At 38.9% G+C, this 26,095-nt stretch overlaps 1 protein-coding gene across 1 annotated transcript in view; it reads left to right on the top strand.

Annotated features, from left to right (window-relative positions):
* The first annotated feature begins 15,234 nt into the window (after positions 1–15,234).
* Positions 15,235–26,095, top strand: part of C6 (complement C6) — an 86,205-nt gene continuing 75,344 nt past the window's right edge. The window contains exons 1-4 of the mRNA XM_022598482.2: positions 15,235–15,397; positions 16,858–17,014; positions 18,294–18,438; positions 22,847–22,988. Coding sequence (XP_022454190.1) covers positions 15,255–15,397; positions 16,858–17,014; positions 18,294–18,438; positions 22,847–22,988 — 587 coding nt within the window. The 5' untranslated portion in view covers positions 15,235–15,254. The remainder of the gene's footprint in view (positions 15,398–16,857; positions 17,015–18,293; positions 18,439–22,846; positions 22,989–26,095) is intronic.

Raw genomic sequence — 26,095 nt, 5'->3', positions numbered from 1 at the left:
ATCAAAGATACCATAGATAAAACTAACACATAGGTGACAGACTGAGAGAAGAGAGATCTGTAAAATCCAAATCTTACAAGACACTAATATCTAGAATGTATGGGGCACACCTGAAAATCAGGCAACAAAAGTATAAAGGAGCACAATAGGAAAATAATCAGAGAATATGAATTGTTAATTCACAGATAGCCAGAATGTCTGGCGAGCATGGTTTACTGAAGTTCACTACTGATCAGAGACATGCTACTTAAACCATCTTGAGATACCACTTTACATGCATCAGAGGTAATATCAGTAGGTTGGCTAACAAAATATGCTAGTAAGAAGTCCACATAGGCTGCTGGTAAGTGTGTAAACGTGTATAGTTTTTCTGAAGAGCAACCTGGAAGTCTTTAGGAATTTTCTCACAGGTTCACAAGGAAAGAGCAAATTGTGTTTATAACTGCAGAGAGTTGAAGCCAACAAAAATACCTGCTAAAAGAGTGGATAAATAAAATGTAGTTGATACAATGAATGTCTGTGTTCCAGTAGATTTACACTGAATAAGGCTCAGAAGCATAATGTTGAATGAAGGAAGTAAAAAACCAAATAAAACTTTTAGCAAAATACCATTTGTGTAAATTACAAAAATGCACATGGAAAATAATCTTTGTATTTTTACGATATAAACACATATATCTAAATAATCATATGTAACGACAAACATGAAATATACTAACACATAACTAATCTGGGAAAAGAAATTAAACAAGATCATGGAGGAAATTAGTGAAATAAAGTAAAAGATCTGGGCTTCCCTGGTGGCGCGGTGGTTGAGAGTCCACCTGCCGATGCAGGGGACACGGGTTCGTGCCCCGGTCTGGGAAGATCCCACATGCCGCGGAGCGGCTGGGCCCGTGAGCCATGGCCGCTGAGCCTGCGCGTCCGGAGCCTGTGCTCCGCAACGGGAGAGGCCACAACACTGAGAGGCCCGCGTACCGCCAAAGAAAAAAAAAAAGGTAAAAGATCTTTCACAGACCAATGACGATATGGTTCTATAAACTGTGGAATGTGATAAATTCTGTGCAGTTAAATCTTTTTAAAAATATATGCTCTCAGACTTCCGGGAAGATGGCGGAAGAGTAAGACGCGGAGATCACCTTCCTCCCCACAGATACACCAGAAATACATCTACACGTGGAACAACTCCTACAGAACACCTACTGAACGCTGAGAAGACCTCAGACCTCCCAAAAGGCAAGAAACCCCCCACGTACCTGGGTAGGGCAAAAGAAAAAAGAATAAACAGAGACAAATGGATAGGGACGGGACCTGCACCAGTGGGAGGGAGCTCTGAAGGAGGAAAGGTTACCACACATTAGGAAGCCCCTTCGTGGGCGGAGACTGCGGGTGGCAGAGAGGGAAAGCTTCGGAGCCGCGGAGGAGAGCGCAGCAACAGGGGTGCGGAGGGCAAAGCGATGAGATTACCGCACAGAGGATCAGCGCCGACCAGCACTCACCAGCCCGAGAGGTTTGTCTGCTCACCCGCTGAGGCGGGCGGGGCTGGGAGCTGAGGCTCGGGCTTCGGTCGGAGCGCCGGGAAAAGACTGGGGTTGGTGGCGTGAACACAGCCTGCAGGGGGTTAGTGCGCCACGGCTAGCCGGGAGGGAGTCCAGGGAAGAGTCTGGACCTGCCGAAGAGGCAAGAGACTTTTTCTTCCCTCTTTGTTTCCTGGTGCACGAGGAGAGGGGATTAAGAGCGCACTTAAAGGAGCTCCAGAGACGGGTGCAAGCTGCGGCTAACAGCGCGGACTCCAGAGACGGGCATGAGATGCTAAGGCTGCTGCTGCCGCCACCAAGAAGCCTGTGTGCGAGCACAGGTCACTATCCACACCCCCTTCCGGGGAGCCCGCTATTGCCAGGGTCCCGGGATCCAGGGACAACTCCCCCCGGAGAACGCACGGCGCGCCTCAGGCTGGTGCAACGTCACGCCGTCCTCTGCCGCGGCAGGCTCGCCCCGCACTACGTGCTGAGCCAGAGCTCCCGAATCAGCGGTTCCTTTAACCCGCGAAGAACAGACGCCCACAGGGGACCTACACACAGAGGCGGGGCCAAATCCAAAGCTGAGCCCCTGGGAGCTGTGAGAACAAAGAAGAGAAAGGGATATCTCTCCCAGCAGCCTCAGAAGCAGCGGATTAAAGCTCCACAATCAACTTGATGTACCCTGCACCTGTGGAATACATGAATAGACAATGAATCATCCCAAATTAAGGAGGTGGACTTCGAGAGCAAGATTTATGATTTTTTCCTCTTTTTGTGAGTGTGTATGTGTATGCTTCTGTCTGAGATTTTGTCTGTATAGCTTTGCTTCCACCATTTGTCCTATGGTTTTATCCGTCCATTTGGGGGGGGGGTTGTTGTTTTTTTATTTTTTATTTTTTCTCTTAATAATTATTTTTTTATTTTAATAACTTTATTATATTTTACCTTATTTTATTTTACTCTATCTCCTTTCTTTTTTTCCTTCCTTCCCTCCCTCCTTCCTTCATCCCTCCCTACTAATTATTTCTTTCTACTTTTTCTCCCTTTATTCTGAGCTGTGTAGATGAAAGGCTCTTTGTGCTGCAGCCAGGAGTCAGTACTATGCCTCTGAGGTGGGAGAGCCAACTTAAGGACACTGGTCCACAAGAGACCTCCCAGCTCCACATAATATCAAATGGTGAAAATCTCCCAGAGATCTCCATCTCAACACCAGCATCCAGCTTCACTCAACGACCAGCAAGCTACAGTGCTGGACATCCTATGCCAAACAACTAGCAAGACAGGAACGCAACCCCACCCATTAGCAGAGAGGCTGCCTAAAATCATAATAAGGCCACAGACACCCCAAAACACACCACCAGACATGGACCTGCTCAAGAGAAGGACAAGATCCAGCCTCATCCACCAGAACACAGGCACTAGTCGCCTCCACCAGGAAGCCTACACAACCCACTGAACCAAACTTAGCCACTGGGGACAGACACCAAAAACAACGGGAAGTACGAACCTGCAGCCTGCAAAACGGATACCCCAAACACAGTAAGATAAGCAAAATGAGAAGACAGAAAAACACACAGCAGATGAAGGAGCAAGATAAAAACCCACCAGACCTAACAAATGAAGAGGAAATAGGGAGTCTACATGAAAAACAATTCAGAATAATGATAGTAAAGATGATCCAAAATCTTGGAAATAGAAGAGACAAAATGCAAGAAACATTTAACAAGGACCTAGAAGAACTAAAGATGAAAAAAACAATGATGAACCACACAATAAATGAAATGAAAAATACTCTAGATGGGATCAATAGCAGAATAACTGATGCAGAAGAACGGATAAGTGACCTGGAAGATAAAATAGTGAAAATAACTACTGCAGAACAGAATAGAGAAAAAAGAATGAAAAGAACTGAGGACAGTCTCAGAGACCTCTGGGACAACATTAAGTGCACCCACATTTGAATTATAGGGGTTCCAGAAGAAGAAGATAAAAAGAAAGGGACTGAGAAAATATATGAAGAGATTATAGTTGAAAACTTCCCTAATATGGGAAAGGAAATAGTTAATCAAGTCCAGGAGCACAGAGAGTCCCATACAGGATTAATCCAAGGAGAAATATGCCAAGACACATATTAATCAAACTGTCAAAAATTAAATACAAAGAAAACATATTAAAAGCAGCAAGGGAAAAACAACAAATAACACACAAGGGAATCCCCATAAGGTTAACAGCTGATCTTTCAGCAGAAACTCTGCAAGCCAGAAGGGACTGGCAGGACATATTTAAAATGATGAAGGAGAAAAACCTACAACCAAGATTACTCTACCCAGTAAGGATCTCATTCAGATTTGATGGAGTAATTAAAAGCTTTACAGACAAGCAAAAGCTGAGAGAGTTCAGCACCACCAAACCAGCTTTACAACAACTGCTAAATGAACTTCTCTAGGCAAGAAACATAAGAGAAGGAAAAGCCCTACAATAACAAACCCAAAATAATTTAGAAAATGGAAATAGGAACATACATATCAATAATGACCTTAAATGTAAATGGACTAAATGCTCCCACCAAAAGACACAGATTGGCTGAATGGATACAAAACAAGACCCATATATTTGCCATCTACAAGAGACCCACTTCAGACCTAGAGACACATACAGACTGAAAGTAAGGGGATGGAAAAACATATTTCATGCAAATGGAAACCAAAAGAAAGTTGGAGTAGCAATTCTCATATCAGACAAAATAGACTCTAAAATAAAGACTATTAGAAGAGACAAAGAAGGACACTACATAATGATCAAGGGATCGATCCAAGAAGAAGATATAACAATTGTAAATATTTATGCACCCAACATAGGAGCACCTCAATACATAAGGCAAATACTAACAGCCATAAAAGGGGAAATCGACAGTAACATGTTCATAGTAGGGGACTTTAACACCCCACTTTCACCAATGGACAGATCATCCAAAATGAAAATAAACAAGGAAACACAAGCTTTAAATGATACATTAAACAAGATGGATTTAACTGATATTTATAGGACATGCCATCCAAAAACAACAGAATACACATTTTTCTCAAGTGCTCATGGAACATTATCCAGGATAGATCATATCTTGGGTTACAAATCAAGCCTTGGTAAATTTAAGAAAATTGAAATTCTATCAAGTATCTTTTCCGACCACAACGCTATGAGACTAGATATCAATTACAGGAAAAGATCTGTAAAAAATACAAACACATGGAGGCTAAACAATGCACTACTTAATAATGAAGTGATCACTGAAGAAATCAAAGAGGAAATAAAAAAATACCTAGAAACAAATGACAATGGAGACACGACGCCCTAAAATCTATGGGATGCAGCAAAAGCAGTTCTAAGAGGGAAGTTTATAGCAATACAATCCTACCTTAAGAAACAGGAAACATCTCGAATAAACAACCTAACCTGGCACCTAAAGGAATTAGAGAAAAAAGAACAAAAAAACCCAAAGTTAGTAGAAGGAAAGAAATCATAAAGATCAGATTAGAAATAAGTGAAAAAGAAATGAAGGAAATGATAGCAAAGATCAATAAAATTAAAAGCTGGTTCTTTGAGAAGATAATCAAAATTGATAAACTATTAGCCAGACTCATCAAGAAAAAAAGGGAGAAGACTCAAATCAATAGAATTAGAAATGAAAGAGAAGTAACAACTGACACTGCAGAAATAAAAAAAATCATGAGAGATTACTACAAGCAACTCTATGGCAATAAAATGGACAACCTGGAAGAAATGGACAAATTCTTAGAAATGGACAACCTGCTAAGACTGAATCAGGAGGAAATACAAAATATGAACAGACCAATCACAAGCACTGAAATTGAAACTGTGATTAAAAATCTTCCAACAAACAAAAGCCCAGGACCAGATGGCTTCACAGGTGAATTCTATCAAACATTTAGAGAAGAGCTAACACCTATCCTTCTCAAACTCTTCCAAAATATAGCAGAGAGAGAAACAGTCCTAAACTCATTCTATGAGGCCACTATCACCCTGATACCAAAACCAGACAAGGATGTCACAAAGAAATAAAACTGCAGTCCAATATCACTGATGAACATAGATGCAAAAATCCTCAACAAAATACTAGCAAACAGAATCCAACAGCACATTAAAAGGATCATACACCATGATCAAGTGGGGTTTATTCCAGGAATGCAAGGATTCTTCAATATACGCAAATCAATCAACGTGATATATCATATTAACAAATTGAAGGAGAAAAGCCATATGATCACCTCAACAGATGCAGAGAAAGCTTTCGACAAAATTCAACACCCATTTATGATAAAAACCTTGCAGAAAGTAGGCATGAGGGAACTTTCCTCAACATAATAAAGGCCATGTATGACAAACCCACAGCCAACATTGTCCTCAATGGTGAAAAACTGAAAGCATTTCCACTAAGATCAGGAACAAGACAAGGTTGCCCACTCTCACCACTCTTATTCAACATAGTTTTGGAAGTTTTAGCCACAGCAATCAGAGAAGAAAAGGAAATAAAAGGAATCCAAATCAGAAAAGAAGAAGTAAAGCTGTCACTGTTTGCAGATGACATGATACTATACATAGAGAATCCTAAAGATTCTACCAGAAAACTACTAGAGCTAATCAATGAATTTGGTAAAGTAGCAGGATACAAAATTAATGCACAGAAATCTCTGGCATTCCTATACACTAATGATGAAAAGTCTGAAAGTGAAATCAAGAAAACGCTCCCATTTACTATTGCAACAAAAAGAATAAAATATCTAGGAATAAACCTACCTAAGGAGACAAACGACCTGTATGCAGAAAATTATAAGACACTGATGAAAGAAATTAAAGATGATACAAATAGATGGAGAGATATACCATGTTCTTGGATTGGAAGAATCAACATTGTGAAAATGACTCTACTACCCAAAGCAATCTACAGATTCAATGCAATCCGTATCAAACTACCACTGGCATTTTTCACAGAACTAGAACAAAAAATTTCACAATTTGTATGGAAACACAAAGGACCCCAAAGAGCCAAAGCAATCTTGAGAACAAAAGACGGAGCTAGAGGAATCAGGCTCCCTGACTTCAGACTATACTACAAAGCTACAGTAATCAAGACACTATGGTACTGGCACAAAAACAGAAAGATAAATCAATAGAACAAGATAGAGACCCCAGAGATAAACCCACACACATATGGTCACCTTATCTTTGATAAAGGAGGCAGGAATATACAGTGGAGAAAGGACAGCCTCTTCAATAAGTGGTGCTGGGAAAACTGGACAGGTACATGTAAAAGTATGAGATTAGATCACTCCCTAATACCATACACAAAAATAAGCTCAAAATGGATTAAAGACCAAAATGTAAGGTCAGAAACTATCAAACTCTTAGAGGAAAACATAGGCAGAACACTCTATGACATAAATCGCAGCAAGATCCTTTTTGACCCACCTCCTAGAGAAAGGGGAAATAAAAACAAAAATAAACAAATGGGACCTAATGAAACTTAAAAGCTTTTGCACAGCAAAGGAAACCATAAACAAGACCAAAAGACAACCCTCAGAATGGAAGAAAATATTTGCAAACGAAGCAACTGACAAAGGATTAATCTCCAAAATTTATAAGCAGCTCATGCAGCTCAATAACAAAAAAACAAACAACCCAATCCAAAAATGGGCAGAAGACCTAAACAGACACTTCTCCAAGGAAGATATACAGACTGCCAACAAACACATGAAAGAATGCTCAACATCATTAATCATTAGAGAAATGCAAGTCAAAACTACAATGAGATATCATCTCACACCAGTCAGAATGGCCATCATGAAAATATCTAGAAACAACAAATGCTGGAGAGAGTGTGGAGAAAAGGGAACCCTCTTGCACTGTTGGTGGGAATGTAAATTGATACAGTCACTGTGGAGAACAGTATGGAGGTTCCTTAAAAAACTACAAATAGAACTACCATATGACCCAGCAATCCCACTCCTGGGCACATACCCTGAGAAAACCATAATTCAAAAAGAGTCATGTACCAAAATGTTCTTTGCAGCTCTATTTATAATAGCCCAGAGATGGAAACAACCTAGGTGTCCATCATCGGATGAATGGATAAAGAAGATGTGGCACATATATACAATGGAATATTACTCAGCCATAAAAAGAAATGAAATTGAGCTCTTTGTAATGAGGTGGATAGACCCAGAGTCTGTCATACAGAGTGAAGTAAGTCAGAAAGAGAACGACAAATACCGTATGCTAACACATATATATGGAATTTAAGAAAAAAAATGTCATGAAGACCCTAGGGGTAAGACAGGAATAAAGACACAGACCTACTAGAGACCCAAAGGATATGGGGAGGGGGAAGGGTATGCTGTGACAAAGCGAGAGAGAGGCATTGACATATATACACTACCAAACGTAAGGTAGATAGCTAGTGGGAAGCAGCTGCATAGCACAGGGAGATCAGCTCGGTGCTTTGTGACTGCCTGGAGGGGTGGGATAGGGAGGGTGGGAGGGAGGGAGACCCAAGAGGGAAGAGATATGGGAACATATGTATATGTATAACTGATTCACTTTGTTATAAAGCAGAAACTAACACACCATTGTAAAGCAATTATACTCCAATAAAGATGTAAATATATGCTGTCACAAAATTATATACCACGTTATATATATATATATACACACATTCCTTTGAATGTGTATACTTACACAGAGAGACACATACACATACATATTATATGACTGGAAGTATTTACTCCAAATATCAATAGTGGTTTTGTTTGTTTATAAAAAATGATTTTACTTTTCCTCTTCATACTTTTCCACATGTTCTAAATCTTTCTCAATAAATATTATATAATGAGAAAAAATCTATATTTTTTAAATTAAATGGACAAATTCCTAAAGGGGGAAGGCAATTTTAAACAATTTATTCTAAAAGTTTTTCGAAATGAAGTCAGAAACTTTTCAGTAGCAATACCCATTACATTACTTGAATGGGAAAATCATTGAAAAATCAGGACCCTGTGCAATATCTCACTCTGAAGGGTTGCAGGGTTACTGCTGATTTAAGTGATCATTTGCAAAGTCCAGAGTTTCTAGGGAATGTTTATTTTAACAGCACTCTAGGTGTTGTTATATCTCTGGGACATGACCTTGTGTTAGTTAGCGATGGGGAAAAAAGACTTGTTTGGATTGTCTTATAAACCCTTTTCACTGTGAGTACCTATTGTTTCCTTAGCCATCGCAGATTAGTTCCCTGGATACCACAAACTCTGTTTAAGGTGAGTGACATAATGATCTCCTTTGTATTCTTAATATTTCAAAATCATATATCATGTTTCTAACAAACTTACCCTTTCATGCATGAAAAACATAAGCGCTTACAGCCATTTGTCTTTCTTTTAATATAAGATATAACGATTTTGCTTAATTCTCAAAAGAACCAAAATATTTATATTTCTTAAAGAAGTGTCTTTCCAGAGAGCTGCCTTGGTGAAATCAAGTTTTTCTATGAGCTAATCTACAGTTAAAAGTAAAACAAACATACCGTTTAGCCAAAGACTAGTCATGTGCCAGAACGCCCCAGCCGGCCCTAGCAGTGGTAAACATAATTTCTTGAGCTTCCAGGGCATGTGTGGAAGGAAAAAATAAGAAAAAAGAGATTCAAGACATTTACAAGAAGATGGAAAGGAAGAACCTGCAGTTGGGGGCAAACTAGAGCATCCTCTGAACCTGTCGGGTAAGATGTGTTGAACTGCCTTAGGGACAAATCATTCATGTAAGTCAAGGACCTGGGAAGGTGACAGGTCAGAATAAAATGGATTTCATCCTGTGCTAGAATTCCCCAAATGCTCACAAAAGCCATCTTCAATTGTTCAATGGGATCACTAATTTTTAGAGTTCAAGAGGGGATGACAATTATGAGAAAACTGCAGACTGCTGCTCTTCTACTATGTTACTGCAGTGGAAGATTTTTCATAACTATCTTCCTCTATTCACTGAACATTCTTTTTGTTCCATGTTTATAAGAAAATTGTATGGTAATGGGTATAATGCCTGCATGAAATTTTGGATATCTCCAAAATGCCTAGAGATGTTGAAAATTAATAAATAAGGAAGCATTTGATATTAGATGCTGGGCTATGCTAATAAAAAAATAAGAGAAATAATTCTCTTTATTTGAATTAAAATTATCATTTTAACATAAAACAATTTTTCCTTATAACAATAAAATGTTATAAAAAGAGAACCTACTAATTAGCTCTTTTATTAGCATCTCCTCAAATAAGAAGCTTTGGCATTACCATCTTCATTTTAGCATTTTCCAAATTGTCTCAGAATACTATAGCCAAAGAAGAGATCAGAATATTTTACATGAGTTCTGTTCTTACAGTTTTTGATTATAATTGGAATAAAATCCACCTATATTTTTCAAGCTTTTCGACGTTAAAACAGATAGCATCTGCTGAGAATTGAGAACTGGTAATCTCTTGTAATTCAACTTCTACCTATTGTTTACATGCTGATTCCAAAAAATACTTTAAGAATTTGTTTTCTCTACAGTTGAATTATTCTGGAAAATATCTATCTGTTCAAAATTTAATAAGAACAACAACAAAAACCCCCTCTTTTAAGTTTCCTTGCTGAAGCATTTTCTATATGAGAAGATCCCAATTTGAGGGTGGAAGGATGGGGTGGTGGTCTGTCTAGTGATTAACAGGGAAACTTCACATTGTTTAGGAGCCTCAGCTGCCAAGGGCCCTGAAGACAGTTGAAAACCAATCTCAACTTGGGTCTGATGTATAGGGTATAGGACTCATACTATGTATTTGGTCTGATCACAGCCTAATTTCTGGACACTCTTGTCCCAAAGTCTATGGTTCTGTGCTGCTGAAGAAAGCCAGAAAAGGTGAGTTACATACCAGTGAAATAAAATTGGCAGGCAAGTGCAGTGGTCTTTAAAGGAGCCTCTCTTTTTTATGATTGAAATAGCTTAGGACCGTAGCAGCTTATCTATGAGTTGGATAAAAAAGCTTGGATAAAAATCATGGGGAGCATCTTCAGTTTCTCTCTACCCTCCCCAGACAATGATAATGAATTCTATTTCTTTTTATTTCACTCAATGGATACTCAAATGTGTGTCAATTCCATTTTAAATTGAAGGGTATATTCAGCCATATGTCAGGGGATTTAGTTGCTTTTATTCTAGCAGTTTTCTCTGAGCTTGTAAGACAGTTTAAAAATGCTTACTGACTTACATACTAAGTGAAGTAAGTCAGAAAGAAAAAGACAAATACCCTTGATATCACTTATATGTGGAATCTAAAATATGATACAAATGAGCTTATTTACAAAACAAAAGCAAACTTACAGACATAGAAAACAAACTTATGGTTACCCAAGGGGAAAAAGGGTAGGTGAGGGATAAATTAGGAAATTGGGATTAGCAGATACAAACTACTATATATAACGTAGATAAACAACAAGGTCATACTGTATAGCCCAGGCAACTATACTCAATATCCTGTAATAAACCATAATGGAAAAGAATCTGAAAAAGAGTATATATATATATATATATTCAGTTATGTATGTATAACTGAATCACTTTGCTGTATGCCCGAAACTAACACAACATTGTAGTTCAACTATACTTCAATTAAAAATTAAAAAAAATTTTAAATGCTTACTGATTTATTATGAAGAAATGCTCTAACTTCTGAGCATATTGGAGAAAAAAATTTTTTTGTGGGGAAACAATTCTTATATCTGATCTCAAACTCTTGGCTTGAATGAAGATTTATAAAATGAGGAGACTCATTTTTTTAACTGAAGTACCCTTTCATCCAAATAAAAAACAAAGTAAACACATTAAAATATAATTTTAACTCATCCTCTGAGACTTTTGAGGGAGCCATATTTCAGTAGGGCAATTTGGCAAAATCTATCAACATTTTAAAATTTATATCATTTGACTGAGCCATTCTACTGCTAGGAATATTTGTTGGTCCCATGGATATACTACAAAAGTATGCTAAAATATAAAGATGTTTATTGCATTATGTATGTATACTAAAAGTCTACAGTTAGAATAATGGTTAAGTTCAGTATAATACATCTATACAGTATAAAACTATGCAGTCATTAAAAATAACGAAGTAGGGCTTCCCTGGTGGCGCACTGGTTGAAAGTCCGCCTGCCGATGTAGGGGACACGGGTTCATGCCCCGGTCCGGGAAGATCCCACATGCCGCGGAGTAGCTGGGCCCGTGAGCCATGGCCGCTGGGCCTGCGCGTCTGGAGCCTGTGCTCCGCAACAGGAGAGGCCACAACAGTGAGAGGCCTGCGTATCGCAAAAAATAATAATAATAATGAAGTAGATAGGACTTCCCTGGTGGCACAGTGGTTAAGAATATGCCTGCCAGGGCTTCCCTGGTGGCGCAGTGGTTGAGAATCTGCCTGCTAATGCAGGGGACATGGGTTCGAGCGCTGGTCTGGGAGGATCCCACATGCCGTGGAGCAACTAGGCCCGTGAGCCACAACTACTGAGCCTGCATGTCTGGAGCCTATGCTCCGCAACAAGAGAGGCCGCGATAGTGAGAGGCCCATGCACCGCGATGAAGAGTGGCCCCCGCTTGCCACAACTAGAGAAAGCCCTTGCACAGAAACGAAGACCCAACACAGCAAAAATAAATTGATTAATTAATAAACTCCTACCCCCAACATCTAAAAAAAAAAAGAATATGCTTGCCAATGCACGGTACACGGGTTCAATCCCTGGTCCAGGAAGATTCCCACATGCCATGGAGCAACTAAGCCCCTGCGCCACAACTACTGAGCCTGTGCTCTAGAGCCTGTGAGCCACCACTACTGAGCCCATGTGCCACAACTACTGAGCCCACACACTGCAACTACTGAAACCCGTGCACTCTAGGGCCCACATGCAGCAACTACTGAAGCCCGCATGCCTACAGCCCGTGCTCCGCAACAAGAGAAGCCACCGCAATGAGAAGACCATGCACTGAAACAAACAGTAGCCCCTGTTCGCCACAATTAGAGAAAGCCCAAGTGCAGCAACAAAGACCCAATGCAGCCAAATAAATAAAATTTTTAAAAAAAGAATGCTAGGGGGCTTCCCTGGTGGCGCAGTGGTTGAGAGTCCGCCTGCCGATGCAGGGGACACGGGTTCGTGCCCCGGTCCGGGAAGATTCCACATGCCGCGGAGCGCCTGGGCCCGTGAGCCATGGCCGCTGAGCCTGCGCGTCCAGAGCCTGTGCTACGCAACGGGAGAGGCCACAACAGTGAGAGGCCCGCGTACCGCAAAAAAAAAAAAAAGGAATGCTAAGGGAAAAAAATTGAAGTAGATATACATCTATTAATATGGAAATATCTTTAAAGTATAATGTGAAGTGAAAAAAGTACAGAGTAATATACATCATACTTCTTTTTTGTGTATATATTTAAAGAACATGCATACATGTATATGTGTAAGGGAATGTGTGGAAGAATTTTCCCTCCATTTTCTACCTATAAAAAGAGAAAAGTGATTATGTGTAGGAAGAGGTTCTGGCTATAGGTAGAAGAGACCTCAGGTGTTACATTTTTCTTTCTGTTCTTTTTAAACTTTTCAAATGCAGGCGTATTTTTTAAATGTCAGCAGAATTTTTCTGGTTGGTTATATAATAAATCATCTTAATTTTCTTCTTCATGCATTTCTATATATTTTAGAACACAATAAATATTATCAAATAAATAAGAGGCAGACTAACTTAATATATTATGGTGTTCTAAAAATAAATTTGAATCTCAAGAGATCTAGTTTTTTATTTCAATCAACTATTACAACAAACTAGAAATAAACCAGTTATGCTACAAACTATCACTCTTGCTGAAACAATGGGTGACAACTGAACAGACAAGTTCATTTCTAGTCTATGAAATATACTTAATCTGGCAGAAATTTTGAGAATAATATTACAGAAGTGGCTGTAATTATGGACTTAAATTACATTATTCAGATTTCATCAAAACCCGTTTCTAAACTGTTTCCTAGACTCAATTCTACAACATTTATTCATTGCGTGGTATGCTTGCTCTCATTCTTCTAAATGCTGAAATGAACAAAACAGACAAAAAAGATCAACTGTCATGGTGTTCATATTTTAGTGAAGAAGGAGAAAGGAAAGAGGAAATATTTATTTAAATTACATAGTACTTTATATATTAGGAAGGTATGAATAACAGAGAAAAATAAAGCAGTGAAGGAGGATAGGAAACACTGGTGGGAAATTGTAATTTCAAAAAAGATGGTCAGGGATCTGATTTTATTTGTAAGATGAAAAGTAACTAAAGCCGTATTTCTAAATCATGTTAAACATGGATAGTCTTATTTAACATCAAAACATATTTTCAATTTTCACAAGATTCTTGCTGTAATTTGAGGAGCCCATTATTTTGAAAAATTCATGACCGATAGCTACAATTAACTTTGAAACACTCAAGTGTTACTACTCTTTTGAAAAACTAATATTTATTGAGTGATGATTCTATACCAAGGATTGTTCTAAGCACTTTACATGAATTTTCTTCTTACTGAATCCTAACAGAAGTCTTATGAAGAAGGTAAAAGTATTATCCCTATTTTATGGATAATAAAACTGAGACACAGAGAAATTAGGTGAATGGCATTCTATTAATATTTCTTTAAATGGAAGTTACTATACTAATTACAGCAGCATTTTCTGTACATATTTAACCATGTTGTGTGTTTTGTTAGAGATACAAAAATCAAAATGGCAATATTGGGAGGGCAGATAACAGTTTTGCAATTTCCATCCAATAACACACAGATCCTCAAGGCTCCACAGCACATGAGGAACCACTGGTCCAAGTTTTCTCTGGCATTCAGCCACATCTGAATAAATCCTCTCGTGTTCTGGGTAGTGGAGTTCCAAGCATCTAGATGCTCCAGGAACACTAGTTAGCGTTATTAGAAATTCAACGAAGGAATGCATCTCATCCAAGAATGAGGAGTCTTGGGCTGTTACTTGTCATGTAGTCTCAACCTTACTGTTCCTGCATAAGCCTCCGTCTCATCATCCATAAAATGAGGGAGTTTAATCTGAAGGTTTCAAAGATCCATTCCAGCTCTAACTTCTATGACTCTAAAACTAGAGATAGTTGGACAGTGAACTCTCTTTAACAAGCTTCCAAGGTGCCAGAAAAGTAAATAGAGCTTCAAAAAGAAGGGTTCCAAAGTCCTTCCCCAGGCCCAGAAAAGTATGAAAAACTGAAAGGTAGTACTAGGCAGTACTTGAGGGCACTGTCCACAAACAATAAGCAGTTATTTTGAAAAGTATAAGATTACATAAAAATTTCCATTTAGGAATGAAATGAGATACAAATATATACTACATAGTTTGTCTTGTAGCCTATCACTGACAGTTCAGAGAAACTTACTAGTACTGGGGTTTGTAACTATGGGAATGTCCACCCTAAAAATCTTTAGAAATAACATTTATACTCATAAGCATGTGAATTTACAGGTGTTACTTTGCCTTAAGAAAGGCAAGATGTTTTCTAAGATCATATTTGAGGTTGTAACTGAGAATGACCTGTAAAGTTTTACCTCACAGATGTTTGGTATGTTTTATATCATTTCTTTTCAGGATCTGGAGGCTCTCCAGGCATGGCCAGACACTCCGTCTTATATTTCATCCTGCTGAGTGCTCTGATTGACAAGGGCCAAGCCTGTTTCTGTGATCATTACCCATGGACTCAGTGGTCCAGCTGCTCAAAGACCTGCAATTCTGGAACCCAGACCAGACAGAGGTGGGTGTGGACTTTGTAGCTTTTCTTTGTGCCCTGTAAAACCTCAAGGACAGGGTTAGCAAAATCAAAAGTGCCACACTAAGTGATGGGAAAAAATATATCTAAAAGTATAACTTTTGCAGACTATAATCCACAATTTTTTTTTAATTCTGAAAAGAATTCATGAATTTGGATGGAATTTGAGGTCTTTTCCACATAAGGTTGAAATGGAGTCTACTTTTGTTCTCCATGAAAATTGAGGTGTTTCAAAGAAATTTAATTAAGAATCTGTGCAATATTTTCAGTTGACTAACTTACTTAGAATCACTACTCAGGCTTTTTTTCAATCAGCACATAACTCTGCTTGCCTACAGTTAGAGAGTTAATTATAGAGAATTTTCTACTCAGTCTAACAGGACCTCAATTGATCAGCACTGCTAGCTATTAGCTTGATTGTTGTCATGGACCAGTAGGCAAGAAACTGTGTTTACTTGATAACATTTAATAATTCAGCCTTTTCATCAATTCAGACTACCCATCCCCCACAGTTTCTTTAAATCTGTTAGATATTTCTAGTCCATGAAGATGCACACATGACTTGGAGGAGAAAGGCATATATTTAATGTGTTTTAACTGTTATAGCACTTTTTTGAGATCTATTTTAGAAAACTATTTTTACATATGTAGTGTGTCATTAAATCACCAACTGACTGCCCCAATAAACCATCCACGAAGGATGTAAGAACAGATTTGTTTATAATACTTCTCTACTCAAGAGTCCCTCAGTAGCTCTCTACTGCCTACCAAATAAAGTACCACAATATATTCCATCCCTCTCAATTATGCACTTCTCAGGTCCGTCCCACAAGTCCCTCCACGGACGTGTCATACTCTCCACCTCTAATCTTTGCACATGATCTTCCTTCTGAATGCCCTTCCCTTTCTTGCCTGGGAAATTCACATGAATTTTTCAAAATGTATCTCTCATGTCACTTTCTCCCTTACTCTTTGGGCCCACGGCACTCTGGCTCTATCACAATCATTGTATTTATCACCCTGTGTTGTCATCTTTTAAGCAATTTGCAGAAACTTTCTTCTTCCTTTTCTTTCCCTTTTAGTCCCTTCCAGGAATTCAGTCAGGGCCAGCTTCATGGACGTGTGACCTGTGCAGTCACACAGGACCGCACACTGAGAAGGGCTCTGTGCTTGGCTTAATGCTCTGCAGTCATTTTCTTGAAATTCTTAATAAGCTTTGAACGTGAGCCCCCCCCATTTTCATTTTGCACAGGGCCCAACAAATTATGGACCCAGTGCTGAGTTCCAGTAAGTGGTAAGAATTGCACATATGCCACACTGCCTGATTTTCCATGAAAACCTTCTTTCCTTGTATTCACTGTAATTGAGTCAATGATCTTTTTCTTATGGAGCTGGAGCCACAATGAATACACTCATTCTGAGCAGCTTTTTCCTCACTGTTACAGACAAATCGTTGTGAATCAGTACTATCTGGAAAACTTTTGCGACCAGCTTTGCAACAAGCAGGAGACCAGAGAATGTAACTGGCAAACTTGTCCTATCAATTGCCTTCTGGGAGATTATGGACCATGGTCAGACTGTGACCCTTGTGTTGAAAAACAGGTAGGTGATATGTGGGTGTATTCAGGAAGTCGGAATCACAGTAAAATTCTCGAATTCCCTGACAGACTCAACAGTCATAGAAATGCTGAATTTCTTCAATATTTGAAAATGAACTGTCCCAGCTTCCATTGAAGGAAAATTCCATTTAGCAACATGTTGGGGGGGAAGGAGGATTCATTTTGCATGGTTTATTGTCATGTGAACACCAAAAACAATGTTCTACACCCCAGAATTGGTATTGCACTCGCCCAGCTCTGAATTCCACTGCCTGTGCCCTCTGAGAGCTCACAAAGCAAAAACAAGTGCTAAAAAATGGGGATTTCAGTCCAAGGTTTAAAATCAGACAGAAATGAGGGGCATTAATTAAAATGACTCCTTGCCTTTCCTCTAACATCCCTCTCCCCATGGGAAAGTCCCTCTATTTGTTTATTGTTCCCAGCTGCAATATTTACCCATCTCAAGCTCATTCCTGTAAGGACACTGGCCCATGTGAACCCCAGTCAGGTCAGGGGCTAAGCATTCAGACATTAGGGAAGTGGAAAGAACTCATTATTGGAGCACCCACTCTCTGAGAGAAATTGTTCTACGCCCTTTATGTACATCACCTTATTCAAACTTCACATCACATTGTTTTTCTACCCATTTTATAGATGAGGAAGTGACAGCTCATTAGGGGTTAAGTAATTTGCCCAAGAATACACCACTAATGAATAGAAGACTACATTTCGAACTTGGATTTTTCTGACTTCAAAGTCAGTACTTTTTAATCCTGTCCTATTTCTTTCCGTCTCTGACTCTTTGTTTTACTACTGCCTGTTTAAAATCTTTTAAAGTGAGGAGAATGTGTCAGCCCTGGTTTCCATGGTGACTTCCTCATGCAAAAGAGCCCCCAAATCCTTTCACATTTATCACGTCACACTATCTTTGAGGAATAAAAGAGCTACTGTTATTACCTGGAAGATTTATTGCACTCAGGACACGCTCAGTAAATATGTGTGCATTTGATTTCTATTCAATTTAGAATCATATGATTTCAGAGTTAGAAATCTTAAGAAATCTTTTGTCCCAGTTCCTCATTTTACAGGTTGGAAAAGTGAGACCCAAAAAGTACTGACTTCCCTAAGGACACACAATAATAGAACTGGAAAAAGTCATTATTTAATTCAGCAAACGCCACTATAGGAAAAATCACTATTGTGATTGAGAAGCCCAGTTTTCTTAGATAGTTTTTGGCTTTGACCCAGCCTCAGTTACTCACCTTTCTCTCCTTTTCTTTCAGTTTAAAGTTAGGTCCATCTTGCGCCCCAGTCAGTTTGGAGGACAACCATGTACTGAGCCCCTCATGACCTTTCAACCATGCATCCCTTCTAAGCTCTGCAAAATTGAAGAGGTTGACTGCAAGAATAAGTTCCACTGTGACAGTGGTAATGTACTTTTGGAAAATGTTCAGTCTTCATTAAAAATGGCTAAATAAATTTATTCCAATTGACTCCCAGTGAAAGTCATGATAGAGAAGTCCCACCATATTTTAAGCCTGTGGGGACAGGGGTGTTATGCTACCAATTACATGCTATTCATGTGTAAAATTACAGCTTTCAAGCTATAATCATCTTGACCACTTACTTGATTCATTTGCTCATCAAGTACGACTCCCAGGTTCCCACACTGTGATACAGCAGTAAGAAGAGAATGAGGAGAAGGAAACGGAGGAAGAGGCAGATACCTTTAAAAATTGGCTAGGGCTTCCCTGGTGGCGCAGTGGTTGAGAGTCCGCCTGCCGATGCAGGGGACATGGGTTCGTGCCCCGGTCCGGGAGGATCCCACATGCCGCAGAGCGGCTGGGACCGTGAGCCATGGCCGCTGAGCCTGCGCGTCCGGAGCCTGTGCTCCGCGACGGGAGAGGCCACAACAGTGAGAGGCCCGCGTACCGCAAAAAAAAAAAAAAAAAATCGGTTATTAAGAAGCACAAATCTAGAATCAGAATAAGCAATTGAAAAGGGGTGACAGAGTTTTAAAATTTTAATATAGTTTATTAAGATAAGAATATTAAAGCTAAGATAGTATGTCAAGGGGATGACTAGAGATGATGTGACAAATTTTCTGGTGTGGTCCATTGAATGACTCCAAAGGTAATTGTCAGAAGAGGAGGTTGAAAATGATTTAAATGGTGGCAATGTTCCCTTCAAGTCCAATTCTCATTCAGAAAATTGTAAATTTTTTAAGTATCATTAGATTATAATCAAATTTTGAATATACCACTTAATCTATGTATTCTCTTGCTAATTAATGGCTCTCCAAAGCTCAACACTTTGAACAGTCTAGATGAGATTTCTACACAGTTTTTCAGGAAAGGTCCAGATAGCAAATATTTTAGGCTTTGCTGGCCATACGGTCTATGCAGCAGCTGTTCAACTCTGGCATCTTAGCATCAAAGCTGCCATAGACAGTAGATAAACAATTGAGCATGGCTGTGTTCCAACAGAATTTTATTTACAAGAGCAAGTGGCAGGTCAGTTTTCATCCATGGGCCATAGTTCACTGATTTCTTATATAAATAGTCAATTTAAAGTTAAAATTAGAGTTCAGATGAATAAAATCCCATCATTTCTGTGTACTCTGAGATACACTGAAAAGTATTTAGAACTAAATAGCAGATTTCAAATTCCTATAGAAAATTGACCCCAGACCTGGGTCTAATGTTTCTCTCTTCTTACTCCTTGCTTGCTGCCTTCAGCTTTGCCAGTCTTTTCTGAGTGTCAGGCAGGAATGCTCGTGTCAGGGTTTTCCCTCTGTACCTCATCCCCCAAACCTGAGATGTGAGGGTGGGACATGGGTAGGGAGATAGACATTATGCCTACAAAAATAAGGTCATGTCACATATTGACAAAAGAGGGAATATAAGAAAAATCTTGATGGCAATGGCTCAGGGGAATGCAGACCTTAACATTAGAACCAGAATATTAAGATAAAAATTTAGAACTGAAGCACAACTATTTGAACCTTGAAGGGTAGTTTTTAGAACAGATTACCAGGAAGAGCTCTTTTATTCAACAGATGATAAATCTGTGAGATTTATTGCAAAAGAGCTTTGTTTAGGCCAGAAATATCCACAAGTTTGAGAAGGCTTTAGATACATCCATGAGCTAACAATTCATAATGAGGGAGTTCAGGAAAGTTAGTGGTATAGGCACAGCTGATCTCTAGTTCATCAGCAATATGTCCATAACTAGTGATAGAAACTGAACTGTTGAAATACATCTGTAATGGTTGGTAAGCAACTGCTACCCTGAGGTCTCTTAGTGACCTCTGCCCTACTGTCCAGATCCCTTCACCAAGAATCTAGATCTTCCTAGGATCCAACCACTAACCAGCTAATCCCTGGCACAAATATGGTTGGAATCCATTCTGACTGAGTGGTGCCATGGCCTATTGGTTGTTAAATATTCCACTGAAGATGATATACCACTGTGCTCTCCTAGAAACATCCACTAATGCCACTCTGAAAGGGAATAAAATGTTGAATGGACCATTATTTGTCTGACTCAGGATACTCAGAATGATGTTTGGCTCAGTTAACAACAACATCAAAAAATGTCTATCTTTCCTTTCCTCTCATCTTCAGAGTCCCCCAAGACTGAATATATTACTTTAATGTATACATGGATCTTTGAGAAGTACCCATGAGGGTAATCCCCATGCACTATGCCAACTCCTCTCTCAAAGTTGTAACTTTAAGCATAAAGATGAGAATTTGCAACTAGTTATAAAAATAATATACCATTGTAGTAACACAAATCAGTTCAAGTAAATAGGAAAATCATGTACCATTCAAATGACTACATAGTTCCAGGTGTAAGTATATATAGGCATGTGCTGGCTAAAGCATGCTGACTTCTACAAATCCTGTATTATCCGAATTTCCCTTCATTTTTCCCATTCCTTCTTTGGTATAGGATATATTTATGGCTTACAATCTCTCTCCCCTTGTGCTTCCTATTCCATTGTGTTTCCAAGTCCTGGAATCATTCTCAGCTGTGTCCCGTCACAGACCTATATCACTCCTGCCACCCATTCCTAAACATCACTGAAGAGAATTCCTCTTGCTTTCATCCCTACCCTTGTTAATAAATCCTCTCTAATATCCCTGGAAGTACCAAATGAATAGAATTCCTAACATATCTGGTACCCTGCTCACAAACCTAGGTTAATGAGAACCGTACCTTACATGTGTACCCCTATCTCCACCTGATAAAATGGGAGATTTTTTAATGTAACGGTATCAAAAATTAGCTTTTGTTCAAATTTGTAAGTGCTAGGTTCAAAACTTTTAAAAACTATCATATTTGTCCTTTCTTTTTCTTTAGGAAAAGCATCTCTATTGCATACTAAATTACCCATTCTGCTCTGCCCTAAGAAAAACAAACAGAAAAACTAGAGATGTGCTGTTTTAAAAACAGAGCATCTTTCAGTTTATATCTTGGGAATGACAGGAATTCAATTCCCTCTGTATTTTCAGTCTTGTATGTTTATGATGCTCAGAACTATAATAATGGTCTCAATACAAGATTTTGAATAATCAAAGGAGGACTTAATTACTTTCATTACATTCTACCTTCTTACTGAATGTTATTAACAAAAAAACTAAGTACTTTCTGGGGAACTCCCTATTAGTACAAAAACTTAATTCAATAGAATACCCAATTTCCCCAAGCATTTCAGTTAGTCCAAATAGTCATGCATAGCTGTAGTGAGATGTTGATCACAATTTAAAATAGGTAACCAGATAATCCTGAGTAAAACATTTAATCATTGTCAGTGAGACCTGTACGTAATGGTACAGATGCCAGCATCCCTGACTATAGGCAAGAGGCTGAGGGGCAGGAGGCGGCTATCTGTCATTGTACATAAACCATTTCAATTTCAGTAATATATAGGCACATACTGATTCCTAGGATCCTTATGAAATTCATCAAGTTTAAAAAGGAAGGGAATTGTCTGGGTACATGGGGTTGGTACTATTATCTAAATTCACTCAAACTGCTACCTAATACTGTAGTACACAGGCATTTAATTTGTCCAAAAAAAATAATTAGATATAGTAAATTATATGCAGTGAAACAATTATTAACAGTAATCATAAACAGTGAATATCTACATTAAAATATGTAATAATTATGTATAGTAAAATACACTGATAGTAAGTGTGCCATTTGATTTTGACAAATATATACACCCATGTAAACAATCCCCAATCAAGGTACAGAAAATCTCCATAAACCCAAAAAGTTCCTGCTTTCCTCTTTCCAGTTAATCTCTCTCCTTGTTGTTGAACATCAGATAAAGGATTCAAACGGCATGACTCTTCTGTGTCGGGCTTATTTCACCCAACATAAAATTTCAGACATTCAGCCACGTTGTTATGTGTACCAGTAGACGTGTGTGTGTGAAATTATAGTTTTTTTGAAAAAAACAGTGACCTTGAGTCTGTTATCCTGAATCAAAAAAAATTCTGAGCCTATTGTTAATTTTCTCCTACAGAAGATGATTTCTGCAGCAAGCTCACTGTAATGGTAATGGGATTCTAGAATTATTTCCCTTATTTAAGACAATGAGCTCAACAGTGACTAAATAATTATATCCTGACTCTTGTAATCCTAAAAAATAAGGGAAAACATCAGTTTGTCATTCCATTTCCATATTTCCTAATTTTTTATCAAAAATAATGAAAACTTGCCTTCAACCTTCCCTTGAAATTTAAAGTACTCATGTTTCAAATCAGCAAATACTTTCTTAAATGATCATTTGTTGTCAATGTTGCTGTTTCTTGACTAGGTCGCTGCATTGCCAGCAAGTTGGAATGCAATGGAGAAAATGATTGTGGAGACAATTCAGATGAAAGGAATTGTGGGAGAAAAAAATCAGTATGCTCACGGCAGTATAATCCCATCCCTAGTGTACAGCTGATGGGCACTGGGTATGTATCATCTTTTTATCATTTGGGAAGTAGGACCATCTCAGAACTAATGAGTTGGAAGCAACAATGAAGCAATGAGACCCACCACTGTCTACATTCCTCATGAATGTCTTACTCCTCTCACCAGCCCTGTCCCGGACACTAGGCTACCACGCTCAAGCAGCTCACGCAGGCCATAATCCTCATTCCTAAGGAATAAAAGAATTTAGCATTTTCACATTTAGTTCGTAGCGGACAACGCTGTGAGTACTTCATAAACATAGTTTATTTTAATTCTTATATAGCCTTCTGACAGCTCTGGAGGGGATCGGGGGAAACCGGTGGGAGGCCAGCCAAGCTGGGAGGTACCAGGGTGGATTCCCGGGACTATATCTTGAAAGGGTGAGGACCCACTCAGAAATGTGCAGTCTCCACATCTGTATGTTGGAAGACTACAAACTGATTTGAGGTTAGGTCCTAAAATTTCCTAATTAGAGTTGATTTCAATGAGAGTGCTTCAACAGCATCTTCTTATCGATGTGCAGAAATCGTTTCCTTCTTCTCCATTCCCTGGAAGAAAACCTCAGCCAAAAACGCCTACTGACAATGGAGAAAAAGGGCATCAAAAAGTACGCTTGTGAGTGTACTGAAAGTGAAAACACTGTTAAAAATAGCAAAACCATTTTTCAAGCATGAGAGGCAAGCCCTGAGCCAATAGTGGAGACAGAGCCAGAAGGAAAGGAGTCAGGCAAACACAGAAAAGATAGGGTGATCAAAAAACAATGATGTGAAAAAGTAGGGGAGTAAGAGGAGATATGAACATGGCGAGGGCGTCCAAAACTTCCTCTTACATGGACTATGTGATGTATGGGTAGGTCAGTACAGTTTAAAGGCAGAAGGTCAGACCTGCATTACCATCTGGTTCTACTTGCCCAACTTACAAACCAGGAAAAGGAGCCTCAGAGAGATTAACTAACCTGTCCAAGTTTAACAGCTAGTAAATGGAGGAACAGGATTCAAACCCAAACTCCAAGACCTGGGTTATTTCTACCATTTCATTCTGATTTGGGACAATATCCACCTTAGAGATGAGAACGTAATGGAAGAAACCTCGGTGGGCCACGCCACCCTCCTCCTGATCTTTAAATAGTGCTCAGAAATTCTAATGTTCCTCTTTTAGGTCACGAGGACATTGGAGGTTTGGCAAGGGATTCTAAATTCATTAGACTGAGACAGTGTCTGAGAAAACTTGAGGAAATACAAGAAAAATTGAAAACAAGAGCTAAGCCTTAGTTGGAAGCATAAGAAAACCCAGTAATCTCTTGTACTCTCCTTTTCTCATGGTAAAGAATTCTTCTTTCAATTTTTGCCCAGAAAGCAAATAGTTTTCTACAAACTTTTACTGCTTTGTAGTGGGGTTTTTTTTGTCTTTACTTGTATGGCCAGACTTGCATAAAATGAAACCTTGAGGCACCAAAGACAAACAACAGAAATTGCAAATACAACCTCATTTGATTAGAATAAAAACTAGAAGCTATTGAAACAAACTCAAGGACAGCAGTACAATGGAACAGCCATTAGTCTGGAAATAAGGGGAGCCGTGTTCTAGACCTACTTCTGTATTAATTCACTAGATCATGACCAAGTAATTGAACATCTCTGGGCTGTAGTTTCCTCATCTGTATGTTGGATGACTACAAACTGATTTGAGGTTCTGTCCTAAGAACTCCTAATTAGAGTTGATTTCATCGAGAATGTTTCAACAGCATCTTATCAGGGTACAGAAATGGTTTCTTTTTTTCCTTTCTTTGGAAGAAAAACTCAGCCAGAAACTCCCACTGATAATCACATTTTCTAATGTTCTGATTGATTAGGGATGACATTACAAACTCACCTCTTGTTCAGTTGGTCGAGACTCTCGAGTTACAGCTGGGGAGGACCACATGCTCTGTGTACTTTGGCAGAAGGACTGTGTGGGCCCCTGCCAACCAGAGCTGTTGTCCCAAGAGTTCTCAGAAATGAGCAAAACCTACTGGCTCAGGGACAGCCAGTCTTCTCCTCGCCTCCCCAGAGATTGAGAGTTTTGAGAGCTGCTTACTGGAATCTCTCTAACCTGCTGGCCTTAGAATCTCTGCCTCCCTCCAACACATTTCTACCCAAAATAAGAAGTTTCCGGGGTAGCTATCCCTCTTTTTAAATGGCATCTCTCCAAGAAGGAATTTAATAAGACATACCAACATTGCTACTTCGTCAACATCAGTCACAAGGTCTGAAATCTGAAGCAAGAATCAGGCGATAGTAGTATGCTGTTTGTTTTTTCTCAGGCTCATCCAAAGTACAAACGCGTATACATACACACACACACACACACACACACACGTATAATACATGAACACACATGCATATTTATGTATCTGTATATATGAAATTTTTAATTAAATTCAAAAAGTTACAAAATATAACATTAAAGCCAAATTAGATAAAGCACTTTAGAAACCTAAAATATTAAAAGCCACAATGTATTTGAAACACCAAAATATTTAAAGTCAACTTAAATGCCACAGAGGGGAGGAGAAAGAATAGAGCTCAAAATTGCTGCATAGTTGGCTTCACTCCTAAAAGTTTCCTCAGACGCACCCTGAAAGAGTCACCTCCACAAGAATCCTACCTTCAGGCTCTCTGCCAGCAGCTGCTACCTTCACAGATTCCTCATGACCTGGGAACCATTCTTCTCAAGCCCTTTCTTGTTTGTGACAAATTTATAGTACATGGTATAAGGCAGTTAAAGGTAAACAATTCTTTTTTCCTCATTGATCCCTCTTAACTCAGAAAATGAAAGAGTCTTAAATACACGTGTTTGTCATGCAACTTTAAGTACTTTGGAAAGTTCTTTCCAGACCAGCTCCTCTTATTTCCTCTCTCAAGTACCCATTGATACAAATTCAATAAGGGTGAGAATTTGACTAAGAGATACAACTTACAGAACCCAGAAGAATCACTCTTTTTTTAAAAAACAGCTTTACTGAGATCTGATTCACATATGGGTCCTCCTGCTGTGTACCTCATTTATTCTCACACTACTGCCACACTCACAACACTTCTGATGCCAGATGTGGGGTAGGTTTCCC

Source organism: Delphinapterus leucas, chromosome 3 (assembly GCF_059928025.1).
Source record: "Delphinapterus leucas isolate spDelLeu-1000000601 "Yukka" chromosome 3, BTC_Dleu_Yukka2, whole genome shotgun sequence".
NCBI classification, from domain to species: Eukaryota; Metazoa; Chordata; class Mammalia; order Artiodactyla; family Monodontidae; genus Delphinapterus; species Delphinapterus leucas.
The sequence above is the reverse complement of the archived record's forward strand: the minus strand, read 5'-3'. Positions and strand labels throughout refer to the sequence as shown.